Below are 21,589 nucleotides of genomic sequence, written 5' to 3'. Positions count from 1 at the left end.
TTCAAATGGGGTATGAATTCTCATTTTTCCATGTGTACAGATTGCAGGATCACATTTGTTATACATCCACGCTTATACATACTGCCATACTAGTGTCTGTTGTATTCTGCTGCCCTTCCTATTCTGCCTCCCCTCCCCTCCCCTCCCATCACCTCTCTCTACCTAATCTACTGTGAAAAAAAAAAGAGAAAGATTCAGTGTTTCAATGTAGATAATAACTGAAGATAATTGACAGCCTCACCATCAGTGCTATCACTATTTGAATGCTCCAGTTTCCTTAAGCTGAACATATTCCTAAGTCTATTTTGGGAAGAGGACATACTTTCACATCACTTTGTTACTCTGGATTTTTTCAACAAACATTAATGATCCTTTCTTTTACTGGTTAAAATAAGAAAAAAGTCTTTTCTACTGATATGCACTGATGCATTAGTTCCCACTTTTTCCTCAATTATTTCAATTGCTATGAAATGGCTTTGCTTTTCTTTCTTCATCTTTTCCACAAATTTATCAGAGAAATTTTATAAAATTATTTATAAAAATGTGGATGTTGTAGTTTGTGGCATTTTCTGAAAATAATACCTTAATATACATCCATACCAAAAATGAAGCAGTTGTTGTGGGACATATTAATACTCCTTAAATAATATGATCCCAAGTAATTACTATTTTCAGAGTGTCTGAAATTCATTATTTTTCCATTTTAAAAATTGTAAGATACCTATATCTGAATTCTTTTGTAGCATAAATTTTCATTTTTAGTTTCAGAACAATGGACACTATCCACATTCATAATTCTTGAAACAACTTATGATGCAGTTTATCTGTGTGAGAAAAGTGAACAAGTATTTGAAGGCCATCCCTCATCTCTAGGATTGAATTTATGCCTTTAAAAAATTATTTCCTTTACTGTTACTACTTTGCAACTCTATATAACAAGACTGAATAGGAATTAAGCCACTGTGTCTTTTTTTTGTCTTATCTATTAACACTACACCTCTTCTACTATCTGTGAGAACTCTAATTTTTGTATTTATTTGGCATGGCTCGGGTGTTTTATTTATCTAAGTTCTAGTCATTCACAAATAAATAAGACCCAAGAATCCTAAACCCACTAATCTTTTGTACATGCTTTTATGAAATTAGATTTTATCATATTTTTATATCACAGGATGCATTGTTGTCTTTGGAATTAAAGCTAATATTTTAGAGTCCTCTACATTACTGGTCTAAAATTGTTTAAATTTTTTTGCACTTGACTTCATGCTGTTTGTGTGGTTCAAAGCAAAGAATAAATAGATGAAGGTGAATATATCCAGCATCTTTCATATTTTGAGTCAAATTAGAGAATGTCTCCAGTACGTCTATATTGGCTAATGAATAAATACCACCATATCAGAAATCATAGACCTGTGCGCATGGTGCAGCTAAGGGAATAAAATGATTGTCATTAGAACAATAAGCATGCCCCAACACTTTTTTAAACTTTTTTTTTTTTTTTTTACTTAAAACTCTTTATTTTACTTGGAAGACAGGAGGAATGTCATACGATGTGCAACAGACAAGATCATTGCCCTTTCAATGTTATCTTTTTAAAATTGAGTTTAACTTCTAGGAAAAATCATCTATCATGTCTAGCTTTCTTTCTGTATTTTATGTGTGTATATTTAATTATTCAGTCCATTCTCAATAATTGTAGATTCTGTATTGTGAAAACACCTACTTACTAAAATTTATTTATAACCCCAAAATAAATTCCTGGGGCACAACTTGGACAGAGTGGCAAAACACTGGGGTCCCCCTTTATAACGTTCCTTGCTCAGTTTGAAGGAGGCAACAGTCTCCCTCTTCTTTCAGCTTTCATACTGCAAACATGTGTCTTCTTTATAGTCTATTGAGTACTAAGCTTTTTGTGTCTTTATGGGGGTTTTATTGTTGTGATTTCATTGCTAAAAATGTCCCCCAAGCACTGTGTTAAAGTGGTTCTTAGTGTTCTTACATGCAAGAAGATTGTGATGTCTCTAATGGGAAAAAATGTGTTAGATGAGCTCTTTGAGGCATGAATTACATTTCTGTTGGCCATAAGTTCAATGTTAATGAATCAATAACATGGTAAAATAGGGAGGGAAGGAGAGGTGCATGGGGACAGGAAAGATGGTGGAATGTGATAGACATTATTACCCTAGGTACATGTATGACTGCACATATGGTGTGATGCTACATTGTGTATAATCAGAGAAATGAAAAGTTGTGCTGCAATTGTGTACAATGAATCAAAATGCATTCTGCTGTCATATATACCTAATTAAAATAAATAAATAAACTAAAAAAAAATAACACAGTATGAGGAAATTCATGATGTGTATGTAAGACCACTCTGGAAAGTGCTAAAATAACACATGCAGTAAATGATGAAGCTATGGTAAAAATGGAAAATGACTCAATTTCTGGATTTATGCCATAGCAACTGATGGAAAAATGTCCAGTGGGTGTCCAGCATTGCTATGAGTTTGAAAGCCAAAGAACTGTCTGAACATATTACTCAGAATCAGAATAATGCTAGAATCTTCACAATTTGAGATTCGTTATAAATAAATACTGCATGTAAACGAGCTTAAGAAGGATACCTCATCTCTAAACCATAAGAGTCGTATTGACATGTGTATGCCCACTAAGTAACAATTATGAGTTCATAGTACCTGCAATAGCATATCTTGACAACAGTCAGAACCAATTACAATTACAGTTAAATCACATCACACATTTTGGAATCCATTTTGGTGGCTTCTTCCTAAAAACATCAAAAACTAACAACAATGACAAAACATAGGATACTATTATTCTCCATGGACACAGTGTGAGGGACAAGGTGTCAAAAATATTCACAGGTACTTATGGTGCACTCGAGCAGAACATGTGAATTCCTATTCAGTGAGTTTCAAAATGGAATTTCATAATTATAGAGAATTTGAACTGTTGTTTTTAACTTATTTATTAACATACAATAGTTTAAGAAAAGAAAATGAAAATTGTGGCCTACTATTGTTAACTGAAAATTTTTTTCTAAACAAGTTAAAGTTATGATAAAATATTATGTAAAGCCAAGCACTTTTAGTGATATCAAAATGTCATATGTACTAAATATTTGAGCAAGGGAAACAACAGAGGACGGTATAAAATAGATTGTGGACCCAACAGACTCCAAATTTTACAGTGCTTATCCTTCATTGCAGTTCAAAACTTCAAGACATGCATAATTTTATCAACGTATTTGTTTGTGCACATGCACAGAAATTTCCAATATTTAAATTTATGAAAACACTAAATATATCTAATGTTATGAGTCATTTTTAGACTACAAACATCAGTATGTGATCTTAAATTAGGTACTTTCAAATATAAACACATTTGGATGAAATATGCAGGAAGGAATGTTTCATGGAGTTGACAACCAACCAGAAATCTGTTGTATCAATATAGTTACTTCCATTAACTTTTATTTATTTTCAGGTCTTTATAACAAGACTTAACAGATTTGATCAAAGCATATAGAGTAGCTAGGAAAATATGATTACTAAATAATTTAATACTTATTTTATTTGCAAGGTAAGAATTAAATGCCTTTTGCTCTAAAAGTTTTGAAATCCTTCTTCTTAAATGATGGCAAAAAAGATTGAACAGAATGATAGTGATATTTGAGATTCTATGTGAGTGACTACTTGATAGAAACCATTTTCACCTATGTCTCCATCCCCTGCAAGTTGGGAAAACTAATATTTTTCACAGATGTTTTGCAAGCTTTCCTTGAGATGAAAATACTACTGTGAACACAGCAGATACTCAATAAATATTTTGGTGCGATAGTGCAAAGAGTCATCAGAGCATTAAGAAATATGAATTTTTCAAAACTTTATTGCCTATATGCTGGAAAATAAATACATAGCAGTAGACAATGATAATTTTGAATCACTAAAAGAGAATAAAATATATCATTTATTTCTACTTTTATATATAGTTTATATGTTGTTTTTATTCAGCATAAGTTATCAAAATAGTTTACATATATATGTATACACACACATACGTATGTATACACACACATCTATATGCAAATATAAATTAACTTAACGGTGCTTTGCTATCAGTGAGAATATGTTAATGTGATAATTAGTTGATAATATTATATGAATTTAACATAAAAATAATGTAAATTTTTTGTATAGTCAAAATATGCCTTTCTTTATTTTAAATGAAATGAAATTTATTTCTAAGGTATTATATAAAGATGTCATTAAAATGGCAAGGGAAAGACTGATACATTTCTTTTTTAAAAGAGCACAAATTTAAACTTTGAAAGATGCTGAAAGTATTATATAAGAGAGAATGAGAGAACCAGTTACTAAGACTTTGGAATTCAATAACATGCCCATCAGAATGAAACTTCATTGAAACTGGTTTCAAGTAAAAGACACACATGGAGTAAGTAATTGCGTAGATGAATTGAATGACAAGAAATATTATTGAGATACAAGGTGGTACACCTAGGCAGAGTTTATTTATTTGTTCTTCTGAAACCCTTAATCCACCTAGATTCTTTGTAACCACTATGCCTGGCCTTCTTAGTGAATGAAGTTCAGAATGTTGTGGATTTCAGGTCTCCAAAGGAAAACAAAATTGCTCAATTAGACTCTTGAGAAAGGCTTCATTTGTCATTGTGAATTACTGGGTCAGTAGCTACTCTGAAGGAGGAAAAAGGAAAGGGAACAGGGATCATGCTCTGTGAGAAGGTCAGATTAAACTAGCCAGATGGGTTCATGGTATCACATATATCGTAGGAAAAAAAAGGAAAAGGAAAAAAGGAGCTTTGATAGCTGATAACTTAATTATCTGCCACTATCAGTTTGGAAGGGCTTTTAAACATGTCCAAAATGTCTACCAAATTTTCAGCAGGAGTGACAGCAGATTTTTAAGTAAGGATAAAAATGCAGCAGTCTTTCTAGAATAAAACTCTGACAGTCTATGATGAATTACCTTATTATAGTTGCTCACATGACAAATGTACTTGATCAGTGTTTCTTCCTGGGAATAGTTGAGCTTATCCAGAGGCAAAAGTTGAAAGGAAATGAGAGCTAACTAGTAATCCTGAGTGTAATACATCAGCATTTCTATAAAAGTATTCAAGAAAACCTTATCAATTACTGTTTATGTCAACAGAAAGTACTTCCTCTGTTCCCTCATGACAACCTTTTTTTGAAGATTTATTTAAGTGATTTTTTAAAATATTGGATCATAGGGAGGATTTTCTTTTTTCAAGTATTATAAGTTATCTAGCTTTAAGGGGGAAAAAATCCTCCTATATACTCTAAGCACAAGTGTAGAAGATTCCATAGCCACACATATTTAACTAGATCCCTAGTATAAATAATTATATTTATTCAATTTTTTTTAGCAAAACCAATGACTAAGCAGGGAATTTACATAACTGAGTGGATGGCTGTAAATAATTCTTAAGTTTATGTTAAAAAATCATTTTGGTGGTTGGACTTCATTTTATTTCTGGATTTGCATATCCTTGATTCTGTTGGAAAATATGCTCAGGGACTCAAAGACACTACCAAAATAGTTGCACTAGTTTTTAGGTCACTATTTAAGGACATAATGATTGTAAATATATCTTCTTCGGGGTTTCATAATGTTAAAATGAAGTAGGATATAAGTATATGATTTTTGGTCACTACTGAGAAATTAGTGAAAGAAAGTTAGATTTCATTGTTTTGTGGACATTTTTCTCCATTTCATTTCAGGTGGACATAATACAACTAGCTGATGCTGGCACCAGTTTCTTTTTCCTGTTTTCTTTGAGGAAATTGTATTATCTATGTAGTTTATTGCATTTATAGTTGAATACATAATTGGGTCTTCCAACATCACCTTATATATTTCTTCAGATTCCTATTTGAATAATTGGAGTTAATCAGGTCAGTGATAAATATGTAAGCAGATCCTTAATGTTCTGCTATTTTTGCATTCAAAAAAAAAAAAAGTGTGATGTGTCCAGATGGCAAATGGCATAAGGTGATCTAGCTACAAAACTCTCTATCACCTGGTCAATTCACAACCTCACTGAAGTTTAGTTTTTGAAGTAGTGAGTAACAAAGTAACACAACTAATGACTGTGTTCTGAATTCCATTCTTTCTTGCTTTTCAATAATTTTGTTAGAGTATAGAATTTTCATGCAGAATGTGTTATATGTAAATAAGAGCTCTAAGTGATTTTCAAACTGCAGATTGTGATCCATTAGTGAGTCATGTTATCAAATGAGATGTTTATATACAGCATTACTGAAAAGAACAGAATAGAAAATATCATCAGCCTAAGAATGATCATTACTGTTTTATGAAACTTGAGTTTTAGTTAAATATGCATACATTCATATATGCAGCGCCCCCTTTCATAATGCATTTCTTTAGTGTGAGCTGCAAAGAATGAAAGATGCTGTTTTGATTAATCCAATAACTGGAATTAACCTAAACTACCATAAAAAATTTTAGAACAATATGAAGAGTTTTTGAAAACTGCAGAAGAATGACCTCTAATCAGAACTATCAAATGGCCCATGTTTAATGTTGTGAATGCTGGTGTATTTTTTTTGTTGTTGTTCTTGTTTTCATAAGTTTCAAGGTAAATAGGACATGTAGCCAAGTTATAGAACCTCAGTCATGGAGTAATACTCGTGGTGACTTTAGTTTCTAATTTTCTCTTTGTTTCATGTTATGATTTTTGACAGTTGATTTTGTAGGGTTTGAGAATATTTACCTCAACTACTACAGATTAATAAATAAGAGGGACACTTGGTACCTAGTGTAAAATCTGATTAAGAGATTTTTTTATGTAATGTAGATAATGCAATCTATGCTTATCAAATTTTTGTTTGTGCACCAGTAAGAGTATCATAGAGGTCAGAACAATCAACAATGAGTGAAAATATTGAAAAAATTAAGTACATAGTAATTGAGTTTCCATTCTCTTTCAACAAATCATGTTGACAATTCTAATCAAATAGCAATGAAAGATCTTTGGTATTTTTGTTCTTGATTTTTGTTTTTTTATATTTTAAATTTGCAATTTCATGATTTTCCCTCTAAATTTTATCTTTTCTTTTATATTTCACATATTCCCAAAGCTTATATATTCTCATTCTGTTTTACAGTAAAATATGCTTCATTTTTTTTTCACTTGAGGTGAATGACAATTAAAATTTTTCTTGTAACAGTAATGAAATTCCTAGCATCAAGGCAAAGGGGTGCAGTGGAGTGATTCCTCTTGAACTTATTCCTCACCATCACCATTTGGTACCTATCATTTTATACATATGGGTATCCAAAATTGAGAGATAAGAGCAGCATGTGCTAACCGAATGGGTAGACTTGGGCTACAGTGTTCCTTTTACTTGGTGTTGCTTGTTTTGTTCTGCTTAATTTAGCTGCTCTTTAGCTTGTAACTCTCAAAGTCAGTGGAAAGTCAAATTCAGAGAAGATCTAAATGAGATAAACAATTTTGACCAGCCCCAGTGATGTGAATAAGTTTGACATCTATTTAGAATGTGTGAGTAGGACCAGGATATGCAACACTAACTTTTCTGCCTTAGTCCTGATCCTTTTCAGTAACAGAAGGTCAAAAATTGGCAACATGTGTTGAAATATAGCATAAACATAGCATAAAATTAAAAAGAAATAATTTCAAAGTTTGTATTTTAATTTGACAAAATTCTTCTGATATTTAATCTGCAGTCTCCTTGGGCTTTGTGTTTTTGGATTAATGTTAATTATAATTTGACTGACATATACTTCATGAAAGATGAAATATTGGCATGGTTGTTTCAATTACTGCACTGCAATTCATCTCTTTTATTAAAAGTAAGGTTATCATTATAGAATAGAGTTCCAAAAATATAATGCATTTAAAACTTAACAGACCTAAGCATAGACGTGACAACATTTAAACTCTTTAACTTAAAGCACTTTGCCACAAAATAATTTATTGAAAACAAGGTTTTAAGTTAAAACAAGGTTTTAAGTTAAAACATAGATGTGCAAAGGTAACCAAGATAACTTATTTTCAAGCTTATACTGGAATCACCCTATGCAAGTACAGTTGAAAACTTTTTCTTTGAAAAAGATTCATATCTACTTCTTTTTAAAACAGAACAAAATGAATAATATTTTGTTAGGAAGAATTCTTTATTTCCAAACATTATTTAAAATCTATATGGTTTGTTACTATATAAATCTTAACTCCTTCATTAGAGGATAATCTTGAAGAATAGAAACTTAATCAACATATTTATCTTCATAGCTCTGGGGCCTCCCATGATATTTAAATAAGTGAGTGCAAAAACAATTTAGTACTTTCTGTTCTTCTGTAATTTTATATGTATAGATTCATATATATCAATAGCTTATAATCTCAAATACATACCAAATAAATTTAACGAATACATCTTTCTCTCAGAGATAACCAATTTTAAACTTAAGATACCAACCATGTATGCAATTACAAATACAATTTTATAGAATTTTTTAAAATCTAGTCACCATTTACCTGAGTTATAAGGGTTATAAATATCTGCTGAATATTTGCCCTACTTATGCAATTTGTTTATTTTGATACATTTTTTAGTTTCGCTATCCAATTTGATTTTTCACATTTCCCAGCATGTCCCATTGTGAAAGATATTTGGAGAGTGTCTAATCCAACTGTCTTTAATATACAGATCAACAAGGAAATAAAGTTCAAGGAGGTGAAATATTAGAGTTGCCTTCATGGCATTGCAGAAATTAGCTTCCAGGAGCATGTTTTGTTTCCTCTATTACACCTTTTTGACATTTATCAAACATTGTTTCACTTGGTACTCATAATACTATGAGTTGGTAAATTACATATTATTAGGTCTTTTTATTTTCCTAAAGTGCCAAGACCATTAGTCAACAAATTATTTCCCTTTATTTGCTTATCTCCAGTTCATATATATCATGTTTGAATTAATGTATGCTCTATGGAGAGAAAGGCAGTTTAGCTGTACATAAGAAAGTTTGATAGCAAGTCTTGCGTAAGAATGTAAAGTAAATATCAGAAAGTATATAAGTTTAGAGATAAGAGATTTTTATACCTGAGTACAAACATGGAAAAAATTGCTGAACAGAGTAGAACAATTATTTGAATGGAAATAAAGAGTCTGATCCTGAAAAGATATTATTAATGTGTGTTTGTGTATGTGTGTGTGTGTGTGTGTGTGTGCATGGACATGCACACACATGGTAACAAAAAGAATGGGCTAGAAATCAATATAAAAATGAAGTCACATTATTTTTCTTATTTTTTATTAAGATTTTAATATGAACTATGTATATGCCACAGGAATGCTGTGAATATATTTGATCATATTTTAATTGATGTTTTCATAAAAAATGTATCTTTTTGGAAAGTGAGAAGAAAGACTGATCTCCAAAGTAAAGTGAAAGAACCTTAGACTAGAAATCAAGACCTGTAACCTTAACACTTCTAGACTTTACTATTTGATATTAAAATGTAAGAGCTGAACTGTGTAAGCATCCAATAATTAGTGTGGGGTAGAGGGGCATATGGGTTTATTGAGATGATCTCTAATAAGGAACATTGGAAATCATCAGCTACTGACACAGGTTTCTATAAGAGTCAGGCAGCAAGGCATACTGGAAACACAATCTCTAATGGTGTCACTATCACTATCATAGTCCAAACAACATTGTACTTTATATCCCGGGAAGCTGCTGTGGTCTGGTGAGGTAATTGATATACTACTTAGCTTTCTTCAGGGACTGCATTTCATAAAATAGGCATAAATACAATATATGGCATATTTAACAGATTAAAGTTACATTTATTATTTTTGGCTTTTAAATATTATATCTCTTCTCTATATTATGAATTTAATAATGGTTTTCATCCATGAGGGCAGTGATAGTGTGTACTGCATTAAAAATGATGGTTTGTTAGCAGTCATATTTTTCAGAAGGGCATTGTGAAATGTGTGACAAAAATAACTACATCAAAAATGAATTAAAATCTACCTTGTAAATAGGCTTCTGATTTCAGACAATAGACGGACACAGTTAATCATAATGTGTCCTGAACATAGTCTAGCCATTCAGGCAGTATTAAAATTAAAATACTTTGCCATGTAATGAAACATTCCAAAAATATATATAGTCATTAGCTTATTATAAGATAAAAGGAGAATCTTATATTAAAATCTTACAGAGTGCCAATCCTACTGTAATTATGGTAATAATTTAGAATATGCCCTCTCACAAGAATCTAGGACAGTCTACAAATAAACAACAACAACAACAAAAATAAAACAATCTGGGCTCACTGCCCAGATTATCTCAAATATGTATAATGGAGCAAAGAAAGAAAATAAATACTTATAAGAACATCTAACTCCATGGAGGGGGAGAAATGGAATCATAATTGGTTAAAATCATGATAGAAAATAATTGTAGACTGCTCATGTATCTCTTTTATAAAGAACTATGTATATCTAAGATTATTTTCTTCTTCTTCTTTAGAATTCTACTGAAGTACCTTTCAAATAAACACAAAGGAAACAAACAAAGGGAACTACCTGTATGTCTACCATTTTACATGTAGGAGAAACACAACTCATGAAAACTGGAATTTGCCTAAAATGTGCAAATCTGCCTTAACCAAGTTAATTGGAAAATCAGTATATTCCAACTAATACCTCTACCTCTCAAAAGAGACATTATACAAAACAAATTACATTTTTATTGGTAAATAGTAACCTAGAGTTTTTGTTTTACATGCCTAAAATTACCAAAAATTGCTCCTTAATGTCCTATAGATATAATATTCCAGTTTATTGAACCACAAAACACTGTTGATTTTTTCCAATTTTAATTATAAAAAAAGTTTAATGAGAAATTTTTTTAGCTTTACCTACAAAAAGTGTAATAAGCTATCAAACAAGGCAAACTACTCTATGTATGCAATATTCAACTATTTTGAGTTTTATTTTATACTTTTAATTTTATGTCATTAGTCCAGTCATTGTTTATTTATTCATTCATTATATAAAAACATATTGAGTCCCTACTACACATACCATGCTAGATTTTGTAATCCAAGAGATAGTTTCTAACCTCAAGGCATTTAAAAACTAGTATACATAAAACTATAGAAACTAAGGAGTGCTCAAAAATGGTAGTACAAAACCTCCAATATAAAACAGATTCCTAAGAAATATATAATAACAAGCAGTGAATAATTTGATAAATCTATTTATACTAGAGTATTAAATGTAACCTTTCTCACTTATAACCCATTGAGGTAATATACTAATATTTAATACATTAGACTTTTGGAATACCTAACCTCACCCTTCAGATAATATAGGCTACCACTGCTTTAAACCACACTTTGGAATGGTCATGAAGCTCGATAGAGTGCTTTCCTAACAGGTATGAGACCTTGAGTTCCATCCCCAGGTCAGTATCACTATCATAGTCCAAACAATATTGTACAGAACCACACATTTCACTCATAGGGAAGGAACAAGTTGCTCTTTAGGGGCTTCTTTTTCACATTTCGATGTGAGTGGGAATAAAGGAAAATATCCACTTTTTCATAAATCTTCTCTTAAAATATACCAATCTTTGAATTATTTAGTTTTACCTCTTAGGTTCCTAAAGCAAAGTGGAAAAGTATGGCATTTCTAGTCTTGTTATAGACCTGTAATTTTGCCTGTGATTCACAGACAGTATAATTCTTTAGATACTTCATTATTGCTGAACTTGATTCTAAATAGACCTGCAATGTAAAATTTCCCAGTCAGATAAATATGGGTAGTGTGATTGATTCTGTAGTAGAACTGGGAAAAATGCATTTGAAGTAAAGATGTTTCTACGATCTTCTGGGAAGTAATATAATCACACCAAACCTTTTGTTGACATTTTTTATTTGATTCATTGTATGTGGTGGCAATAAAGAATTGACAAAAATAGCTATCTTCAATTCAATAAAAATATACTTGCTGCCAAAGCATCTGGAAAAGCTCTTTTGCCTATGCAGTTTTGGAAACAGCTTATTCCATTTGATTTTGTCACAACCATACAGATCTCTGGGGTGCAAAAGAAAATAGATGATGGAATGTGAATTGTGATTATCCTCCACCATGTCTTATTTTGTTCACTGCCAACTTTGAAATAATCTCTCTTTGAAACTAACAGCACACTTTCTTTCTTTCTTTTTTAGGTAAGCACATTAATCATTCCAGTATAATGAGACTCCATAAAGGTAATGAAAAAAATAAGTGAAATATTGGTATCTCACAATAATTTTTAACATAGAACTATATAGGAAGTTTTGAAAATTATAGTTAAAATCAAAATTCTTTTTGAAACTTAAGATGAAAATATTTTCAGAAAATATCAAAATTCTTTTTGAAACTTAAGATGAAAATATTTTCAGAAAATATCAACTTTCTATACCATTGTTATATTAATACTATAAACTTGTTATATAATACTATAAACTTGCAATATTTGAATCTCTGTATCTAGAGCATTTCTCACTTTTTAAATCTATTCTATCAGAATTGAGTTTTAAATACAAAACTATTTTGTTGTCAATATGCAAAATAATATTTTTCATCATACATTGTACTTAAAATAAAATGAATTATAACACAGAAATTATTTCCAAATATTAGAAGGTATTTTTATCTACATTATTTTCAAAGGATATACACTTTATAAACACCATACATACAATAAAGCAAAATGGGTACTATTAATTGATATTATTTATCTTTCTAAAGAGTAGTTATCAACATATATGGAATAAACTTTCTTCAAAAAGAATTAATCATTTTCCTGGGAGAAATATGACTGCTTTGTCAAATTCATAATATTGCTTTCCTTATAATAAATCAAATCACAGTGAAAAATGCTATTTTTGTATTCACAACTGAGGAAAAAGAAAAACATTTAATTATAGATATGTGAAAACAGAAGTTCTAATACTTTGTAGAAATATACATAATAATTAAATCAATATATTCTAGGAAATATTTGTGCTATTTCTAAAATTAATAATTTACCTTGTTTCTTTGGCTCTTGAGTGAGAGGCCAGGAGAATCCAAGTTTGTCAGAGCACATTCTATGATATCTTGTGCAATATAGAAAGGCATTATTAGGAATTTGTAACCAAAATTAGTTCCTTTTTGGAATAAAGGCAAGAAATTGATGGTTAAAGAACCTATATTGCTTTGGCATTTAGTAATTGAGAGTCCTTGCAGCACTGGGAAGGGAGGTAGAAACTCATTATCTCAAAAAAACACAAAGTACTTTTAATTAGAAGAGGAGCCTTCATCATTCATTTATAATGGTTTGAAAGTAAATAACGTTCTAATTGATATAGCAAGGGTGTTCTCTTTCCTCCAAAGAACACTTGAACCTTATCTGTATTAAGTAGAGAGGCTAAAATTTACTTTCATTTCATAATAATTGTGCTGAAAGATAGGGTTTATTTTTCTATGTGTGATAATTTTATACTGATTTTAAATTATAAAATCAATGCAAACATAATATAATTTAGTCTCTATGGTAGATGATTGAGAAGGCAAAGAACACCTATTTAGGTATTGTTTTACTACCTTTTTGTTTATTGATCTTTCCTTTAATATGAGATATTGGGGATGTTAAGGAAGTGGTTTTGTTTGAACTAGTATTTAATAGATTAAATGCAACCCTCTTTCTTTTAGCATACATAAATGTTTGTAATTTGAGCAAGTATGAGAAACAGTTTAAGTGTTTTACCCTTGTGTTTATCTGGAAAGAATTAACAATGAATATTTAGGTCAATTTTATAAATGTAATTGCAATTATACATTTAACACTAAAAATTGTTTTGCTTCATATCAAAACGTGTTAAGTAAAAAGATCAAAATCTTTGTCCACATGCCCCATGTTTATAATGAAAATGAAATATAATTTAGAAAAACCATCAACCCCAAACTACTCTATGACCTGAAAATTAAATAATTTGTACTTGTTTTCCATTTTTAAAAACCTGAATTTCAAGTGAAGAATTAAGTAAATCTAAAACAGAAGAACTTTGGTTTTGAAACCTGTTGACAAATAATATTTTAAGAACTCATGAACATAGTTATCTGTTTAACTGCAAAGTTAGAAATATAATTTAATCTTCTACTGATGTCTATGATCATGCCATGTATCAGGGTTTATTGTAGGAAATGATCTAATAAAATACCATAATAGCAGAAGATATGTGTATATGTGCTTTTATCAAAAGAAACTAAAGGGTAAACAAAAGCAAAAAAAGAAAATTCCCAAAACATCAAAATATCTCTTACAGTCATATATATCAACTTATTATCAACCTTTTTTAAAAAAATAAGGATCAGAAAAATCCTTTGGGCATTACATGTTCTTTGGATTTTAAATAATTGAAGCTTTACTTAATGTAAACTTTCTGGAGTATGTGATATCCATTCTTCGTCCATTTGACTCTGTACTTTGTATGTGAACATCCAACATTAACATTATGATTCTAAGATTGATAGTTATTTGATTTAGCAACATCTGTTGTTGTTTGATGTACTCCAGCAGATGCTCTTCCTTGAAATTCAACATGCAATTTGATTTATTCTCATGACATATAACCTTAGCAAACAAATACTATTGCTATTTAGGTACAGGAATTAGAATTAACAGTTGTATGTGTCTTTGTTCAAACAAATGTCTGTTGGCTGGGTCAAACATCATTAACTTTTATAAGGATGACAATGGGCAAAGTCTTTGAATCACTTACTCCATAAACTGACATAGAACTCTTTCATGTTTCAGGGCATCTAGAGTCATATTTTTCAATTAGCAATTCTTTCTTTTAATGCTCTTGGAGAATTAATGAAAACACAACAACATGCATTATCAGAATGATGTTCTTTCTTACGTTTGTCATCGTATTTCAAACCTGTCACATTATACAAAGAGTTGTAATGAGAAAAGTACCCAGAGAGCGATACTGGTGTTTACTTGATTCTCCATTCACGTTTTGTAATATGCTGCAAAACAATAAAAGCCAAAATAATTGTGACTGATCCCACTGTTTCATGGTTATATGGGGACACACAGGCATTTAGGAAAAATATGAAAGGAATTACACTAAGGATTAGATAATTCTGATCATATATTTTCTAGACAGAAAAAATATCAATGAAAACCAAGCAAAATGTGTTTGACCTAGAAAGGATATACAAATTATATAATATTGTGGTAGAGATTACATGTACTGCAATTCTAAAAAGACTTTGATGCCCTATAGTGTAATATGCATCTGATTCTCCTTTTCAGAAAAAAAGGCTCTTGTTCTGTGTTAACAATCCAATGATATCTTGTGACCTTTTCTATGCAAATATGAACAATTTGAGGTTATCACAATCTCTCATGCATTGCTCCTTAAAGGGACATTCTTAATTGCTTTTATAGTTTCAATTTTATTTTAACCTCCATTACCTATATTATCTTCTTTGAAGCTTGAAATTAACTTTGCTTTCTTCACCATTTTATCCCTTTATTTTGGTAAGCAGTAATTTTACTTTTCCACCAAAATTATGGGGTATTTCATCCAGCATAGACATGACTAATTCAGAATAATAGAGTACATCTTTAGTACATTATTCTACTAATCACATTCACTGGAAAAAAAAATTTTATTTTTCCATAGAGATCTTTCAAAGGCATACCATCTTTTTGCATATGGAAGCAAAAATAATGACATTGTAATAATGGAATACACTTAGTAATGAAGACATTATATACTAGCCCACCTAGTTTCTTATTACCTTCATCCCTTTGTGATCAACCAATAGACATTTATTAAGTGAATGACCTAGAAATCAAAGGTATAAGCTTAGTCTACTCAAAATGGTACTGTAAACATAAAGGTGAACAGTTGGTCTATAATTTGAGGGGGTTGAGGGGAGAGAAGGCGCTCAGTTAATAAAGCCAAAGTTACCCTTTGTTTTTATTTTGCCTACTAATTGTTCTTTTGGGACAACCTAAAGATGACAGGATTTTCTAAATGTTAAATGTATTATTGTTTAAAGCTTATATCTCAGCTGCTTATGGTGGTACATGGGTACATGTCTGTAATCCCAGCCACTCAGGATGCTCAAGCACATAGATGGCAAGTTCAAGGCCAGCCTCTGCAAACTAGAGTCATATTTTTCAACCCTGTCTCAAAATAAAATAAAAAGGGCTGACCCTGAATACCAAAATAAATAAACAAACAAATAAATAAATATTTTTAAAGATTCCTTTCTCCACTAAGTTATGAGGCAATCAAAAAACTCATTTCCGTATTTCAAAAGTAAAATAAGGCAATTTAGCTTTTTATGTGTGTTTCAGTAATTAGAAAATGGTGGCAGTTTTAATTTTTAAAGAATCCCAAATTGTCATCCTCATTATGGAAAGGAAATCAAATGTAATTATAATTACAGATGGTTCAGTATTTTAAGTTTCAAATGGGCAGCGAATGTTCACTCAGGCAATTTTAATAATACTTAGGATCAAGCTTCCATACTATATTCTACAAATGTTTAAAGTTTTTGTGTGAATAAGCAATTCTTGATCAAATTTGGACAATGATGTGGAAGTTTGCTGAATTTAGATCCCTTGTTCCATTTTCCTTTGTGATCTCCCTTTAGTTTTTGATGAGCTTGTCATGTTTTTAGGCAATTATGAATGCTTCTTTCATTGCTATGGGTATATTAACTTGTTACATTGTCTTATAGAGAAAAGCTCTATATTTATGCCAAATTTCAAACAATTAACACCTAAAGGAAAGTCACTAATTATTTACTAAAAATTATCTTTAAGCTTCATTCAGCCAAGGCACTGTAGGTAGGTTTGTAGGTAGACAGAGAGCTAGAAAGTTATGACTTCTTTTAAAAATAATTATTAAATTCTTAATACACATATATACCACAATTTTTCATATCCACTTAAAAAATAAATTAAAAAGAAAAATAATTATTACTCAATATCACAGTCTGTTAGATTACCAGAGACATTAAAAATACAACCATTACTATCACATATTGCTTTTCCTAAAAATAGTTAAATTTTTTTCCTCTTCCAGAATATATGCCTGATTTTTTAGACATACAAAGGAGATAATATGAAACTGTTCTCAAAAAAACTAATGATCCTTTTAAAGGTAGTTTATTTATTACGGATATAAGAAATGCATATGGAGATAATAGAGTCTAAATGAGTAAATAGAATTTATTTTAAAAGCTGTACTTTCAAAATTGATCTTTGAACTACCTGTCTTAATGGTTTGATGTTATCATTTAAATAAACATAAGGGTAAATTATAAAGTTAAATTTATAGTGTTTACTTAACACCACTTACATTTTGAATTAAACCTAAACACATTCTCCCTTCTTCATTTCTCTAACTCAAACTGTGGAATGCCTCTATTCTACTGTTCCTTTGAAGTAGTTCTCACCATTACTCATGTGTAATTCCCTAACCTGTATTAGTATACAGACAACTGCAGCACACTAGCTAGTCTAAATCCAATAGAATAAGTTATGAATTCTCCCACAGGTTCACAAACATGAATATATAACTACTTAATCTCTTAGATCAAGAAGCAGAAAATTATGATGGTACAATATTTAGAGTTTTTTTCCAAATATTTAGATTTAAATTTCAATTTTATTTCTTCTTGTGAGTGAAATGCTTTGAGAAAAGCAAGAAATTTACTGTAATATTCTTGTTGTTTCTACTACTTATAGCTGTCTTTATTCCTTCACATTTTGGGGTTGTTTCAAGATAAAATTGATTTTTAATTTATTTTGATTTAAATTATTTTACCTGAAAATCATTTAAATATTTGTTAAAATATAATGTATAATCTTATCTGTAACCTACATCTATTCAACATATTGCAGATCAAATATTTCCTAGTTTATTTATTTAAAATATTGTCCTAAACCATTAAAATAGACTGGTTTCTAGCTGAATAAAGAATATGTTATAAATACATTTATAATATAACATTACACAATAAAACAGATTAGACATAGAAAACACTTCTAATCTCCTTAGCCAATTTCAATTGATGGTAGTGGCTCTATTAAGAAGAGATTTCATATGTATGTGTAAACAATTGTAAATTGTTGGTGTGGGAGTTGTATCACAAGCACCCTGTATTTGCCTTTTATGATCAACTGTTGCAATGAAAAATATATAATGACCACTTTAGAAAATGAAGAATACAAAACAAATATGCATATATACAATGTCTTTCCCATGAATTTAATATTTGATTTTTTTTCTTTTTAAGTTTACTGACTATCCATAAAAATGATATTATCATTTATTTACTCAATTGTATCTTTATGGGACTCTTTTTAATTTGTTTAGTATACAATCTGTTCTTCTATAACTAGATTTGTGACTTAGTTTTTCATTTGTGGTTTATATTGAAATTATACTTAACTTACAATTTTATTATAAGAGTGTAGCTTTATTATTATTTTTTTATTATAAAATTCTACATTTTATTAGTGTAATCAAGCACTTTGTGCTATTCTTTTTATTTTTTTTATTGTTGGTCGTTCAAAACATTACATAGTTCTTAATATATCATATTTCACAGTTTGATTCAAGTGGGTTATGAACTCCCATTTTTACCCCATATACAGATTGCTGTATCACATCAGTTACACTTCCATTGATTTACATAATGCCATTCTAGTGTCTGATGTATTCTGCTGTCTATCCTATTCTCTACTATCCCCCCTCCCCTCCCCTCCCCTCTTCTCTCTCTATCCCCTCTACTGTAAATCATTTCTTCCACTTGTATTATTCTTCTCTTACCCCTCATTTCCTCTTATATGTAATTTTTTATAACCCTGAGGATCACCTTCCATTTCCATGCAATTTCCCTTCTCTCTCCCTTTCCCTCCCACCTCTCATCCCTGTTTAATGTTAATATTCTTCTCAAGCTCTTCATCCCTACCCTGTCCTTAGTTACTCCCCTTATATCAAAGAAGTCATTTGGCATTTGTTTTTTAAGGATTGGCTAGCTTCACTTAGCATAATCTGCTCTAATGCCATCCATTTCCCTCCAAATTCTATGATTTTGTCATTTTTTAATGCAGAGTAGTACTCCATTGTGTATAAATGCCACATTTTTTTTATCCATTCATCTATTGAAGGGCATCTAGGTTGGTTCCACAGTCTTGCTATCGTGAATTGTGCTGCTATGAACATTGATATAGCAGTGTCCCTGTAGCATGCTCTTATTAGGTCTTGAGGGAATAGACCCAGAAGGGGAATAGCTGGGTCAAATGGTGGTTCCATTCCCAGCTTTCCAAGAAATCTCCATACTGCTTTCCAAACTGGCTGCACCAATTTGCAGTCCCACCAACAATGAACAAGTGTACCCTTTTCCCCACAACCTCTCCAGCACTTGTTATTGTTGGACTTCATGATGGCTGCCAATCTTACTGGAGTGAGGTGGTATCTTAGGGTGGTTTTGATTTGCATTTCTCTGACTGCTAGTGATGGTGAGCATTTTTTCATGTACTTATTGATTGATTGTATGTCCTCCTCTGAGAAGTGTCTGTTCAGGTCCTTGGCCCATTTGTTGATTGGGTTATTTGTTATCTTATTGTCTAATTTTTTGAGTTCTTTGTATACTCTGGATATTAGGGCTCTATCTGAAGTGTGAGGAGTAAAGATTTGTTCCTAGGATGTAGCCTCCCTGTTTACCTCTCTTATTGTTTCTTTTGCTGAGAAAAAACTTTTTAGTTTGAGTAAGTCCCATTTGTTGATTCTAGTTGTTAACTCTTGCGCTATGGGTGTCCGATTGAGAAATTTGGATCCCGACCCCACAGTATGTAGATCATAGCCATCTTTTTCTTCTATCAGATGCCGAGTCTCTGATTTAATATCAATCTCCTTGATCCATTTTGAGTTAACTTTTGTGCATGGTGAGAGAAAGGGATTCAGTTTCATTTTGATGCAAATGGATTTCCAGTTTTCCCAGCACCATTTGTTGAAGATGCTATCCTTCCTCCATTGCATGCTTTTAGCCCCTTTATCAAATATAAGATAGTTGTAGTTTTGTGGATTGGTTACTGTGTCCTCTATTCTGTACCATTGGTCCACCCGCCTGTTTTGGTACCAGTACCATGCTGTTTTTGTTACTATTGCTCTGTAGTATAGTTTGAAGTCTGGTATCCCTATACCACCTGATTCACACTTCCTGCTTAGCATTGTTTTTGCTATTCTGGGTCTTTTATTTTTCCATATGAATTTCATGGTTTTTTTATCTATTTCTACAAGAAATGCTGTTGGGATTTTGATTGGCATTGCATTGAACTTATAGAGAACTTTTGCTAATATCGCCATTTTGATGATATTAGTTCTGCCTATCCATGAACAGGGTATATTTTTCCATCTTCTAAGGTCTTCTTCTATATCTCTCTTTAGGGTTCTGTAGTTTTCATTGTATAAGTCTTTCACCTCTTTTGTTAGGTTGATTCCCAAGTATTTTATTTTTTTGAGGATATTGTGAATGGAGTAGTTGTCCTCATTTCCATTTCAGAGGATTTGTCACTGATATACAGAAATGCCTTTGATTTATGCATGTTGATTTTATATCCTGCCACTTTGCTGAATTCATTTATTAGCTCTAATAGTTTCTTTGTAGACCCTTTTGGGTCTGCTAGGTATAGAATCATGTCACCTGCAAATAGTGATAATTTAAGTTCTTCTTTTCCTATTTTTATGCCTTTAATTTATTTCGTCTGTCTAATTGCTCTGGCCAGTGTTTCGAGGACTATGTTGAACAGAAGTGGTGAGAGAGGGCATCCCTGTCTTGTTCCAGATTTTAGAGGGATTGCCTTCAATTTTTCTCCATTCAGAATTATGGTGGCCTGTGGCTTATCATAGATTGCTTTTACAATGTTGAGGTATGATCCTGTTATCCCTAATTTTTCTAGAGTTTTGAACATAAAGGGATGCTGTACTTTGTCGAATGCTTTTTCTGCATCTATCAAGATGATCATATGGTTCTTATTTTTAAATCTATTGATGTGGTGAGTAACATTTATTGATTTCCGTATATTGAACCAGCCTTGCATCCCAGGGATGAATCCTACTTGATCATGGTGTATAATTTTTTTGATATGTTTTTGAATCCAATTTGCCAGAATTTTATTGAGGATTTTTGCATCTAGGTTAATTAGAGATATTGGTCTGTAGTTTTCTTTCTTTGAAGTGTCTTTGTCTTGTTTAGGCATCAGGGTGATACTTTGTGCTATTCTTTATCCTAGATTATTTTAATATTAATAAGCATGATATAAAACTTCCACATAGTATGGAAAGTTAAAGAGCTTTGGAGATCTTGAACTATAATCTTATGACAAAATTTCAACATCAGCACCAACACAACATTGAGTAAGACAGTTAGAGTCAATC

The 21,589-nt window shown here is 31.0% G+C and overlaps 1 protein-coding gene and 1 long non-coding RNA gene across 5 annotated transcripts in view; one reads left to right on the top strand and one right to left on the bottom strand.

Moving 5' to 3' along the window:
• The window catches only part of Cadm2 (cell adhesion molecule 2), a 1,002,559-nt gene that overhangs the window by 511,682 nt on the left and 469,288 nt on the right, over positions 1-21,589 (top strand). Inside the window, exon 1 of one of the 4 annotated variants that reach the window (XM_078044431.1) lies at positions 12,322-12,358. The exons of the other annotated variants lie outside the window; for them this stretch is intronic. Coding sequence (XP_077900557.1) covers positions 12,343-12,358 — 16 coding nt within the window. The 5' untranslated portion in view covers positions 12,322-12,342. Of the gene's footprint in view, positions 1-12,321; positions 12,359-21,589 lie in introns of those variants that run through there. 4 annotated transcript variants of the gene reach the window in all.
• The window catches only part of LOC144376455 (uncharacterized), a 122,882-nt gene that overhangs the window by 36,880 nt on the left and 64,413 nt on the right, over positions 1-21,589 (bottom strand). The window lies entirely within an intron of this gene.

Source organism: Ictidomys tridecemlineatus, chromosome 3 (assembly GCF_052094955.1).
Source record: "Ictidomys tridecemlineatus isolate mIctTri1 chromosome 3, mIctTri1.hap1, whole genome shotgun sequence".
In the NCBI taxonomy this organism is placed as follows: domain Eukaryota; kingdom Metazoa; phylum Chordata; class Mammalia; order Rodentia; family Sciuridae; genus Ictidomys; species Ictidomys tridecemlineatus.
Note: the sequence above shows the minus strand (reverse complement) of the source record. Positions and strands in the feature narration are given on the sequence as shown.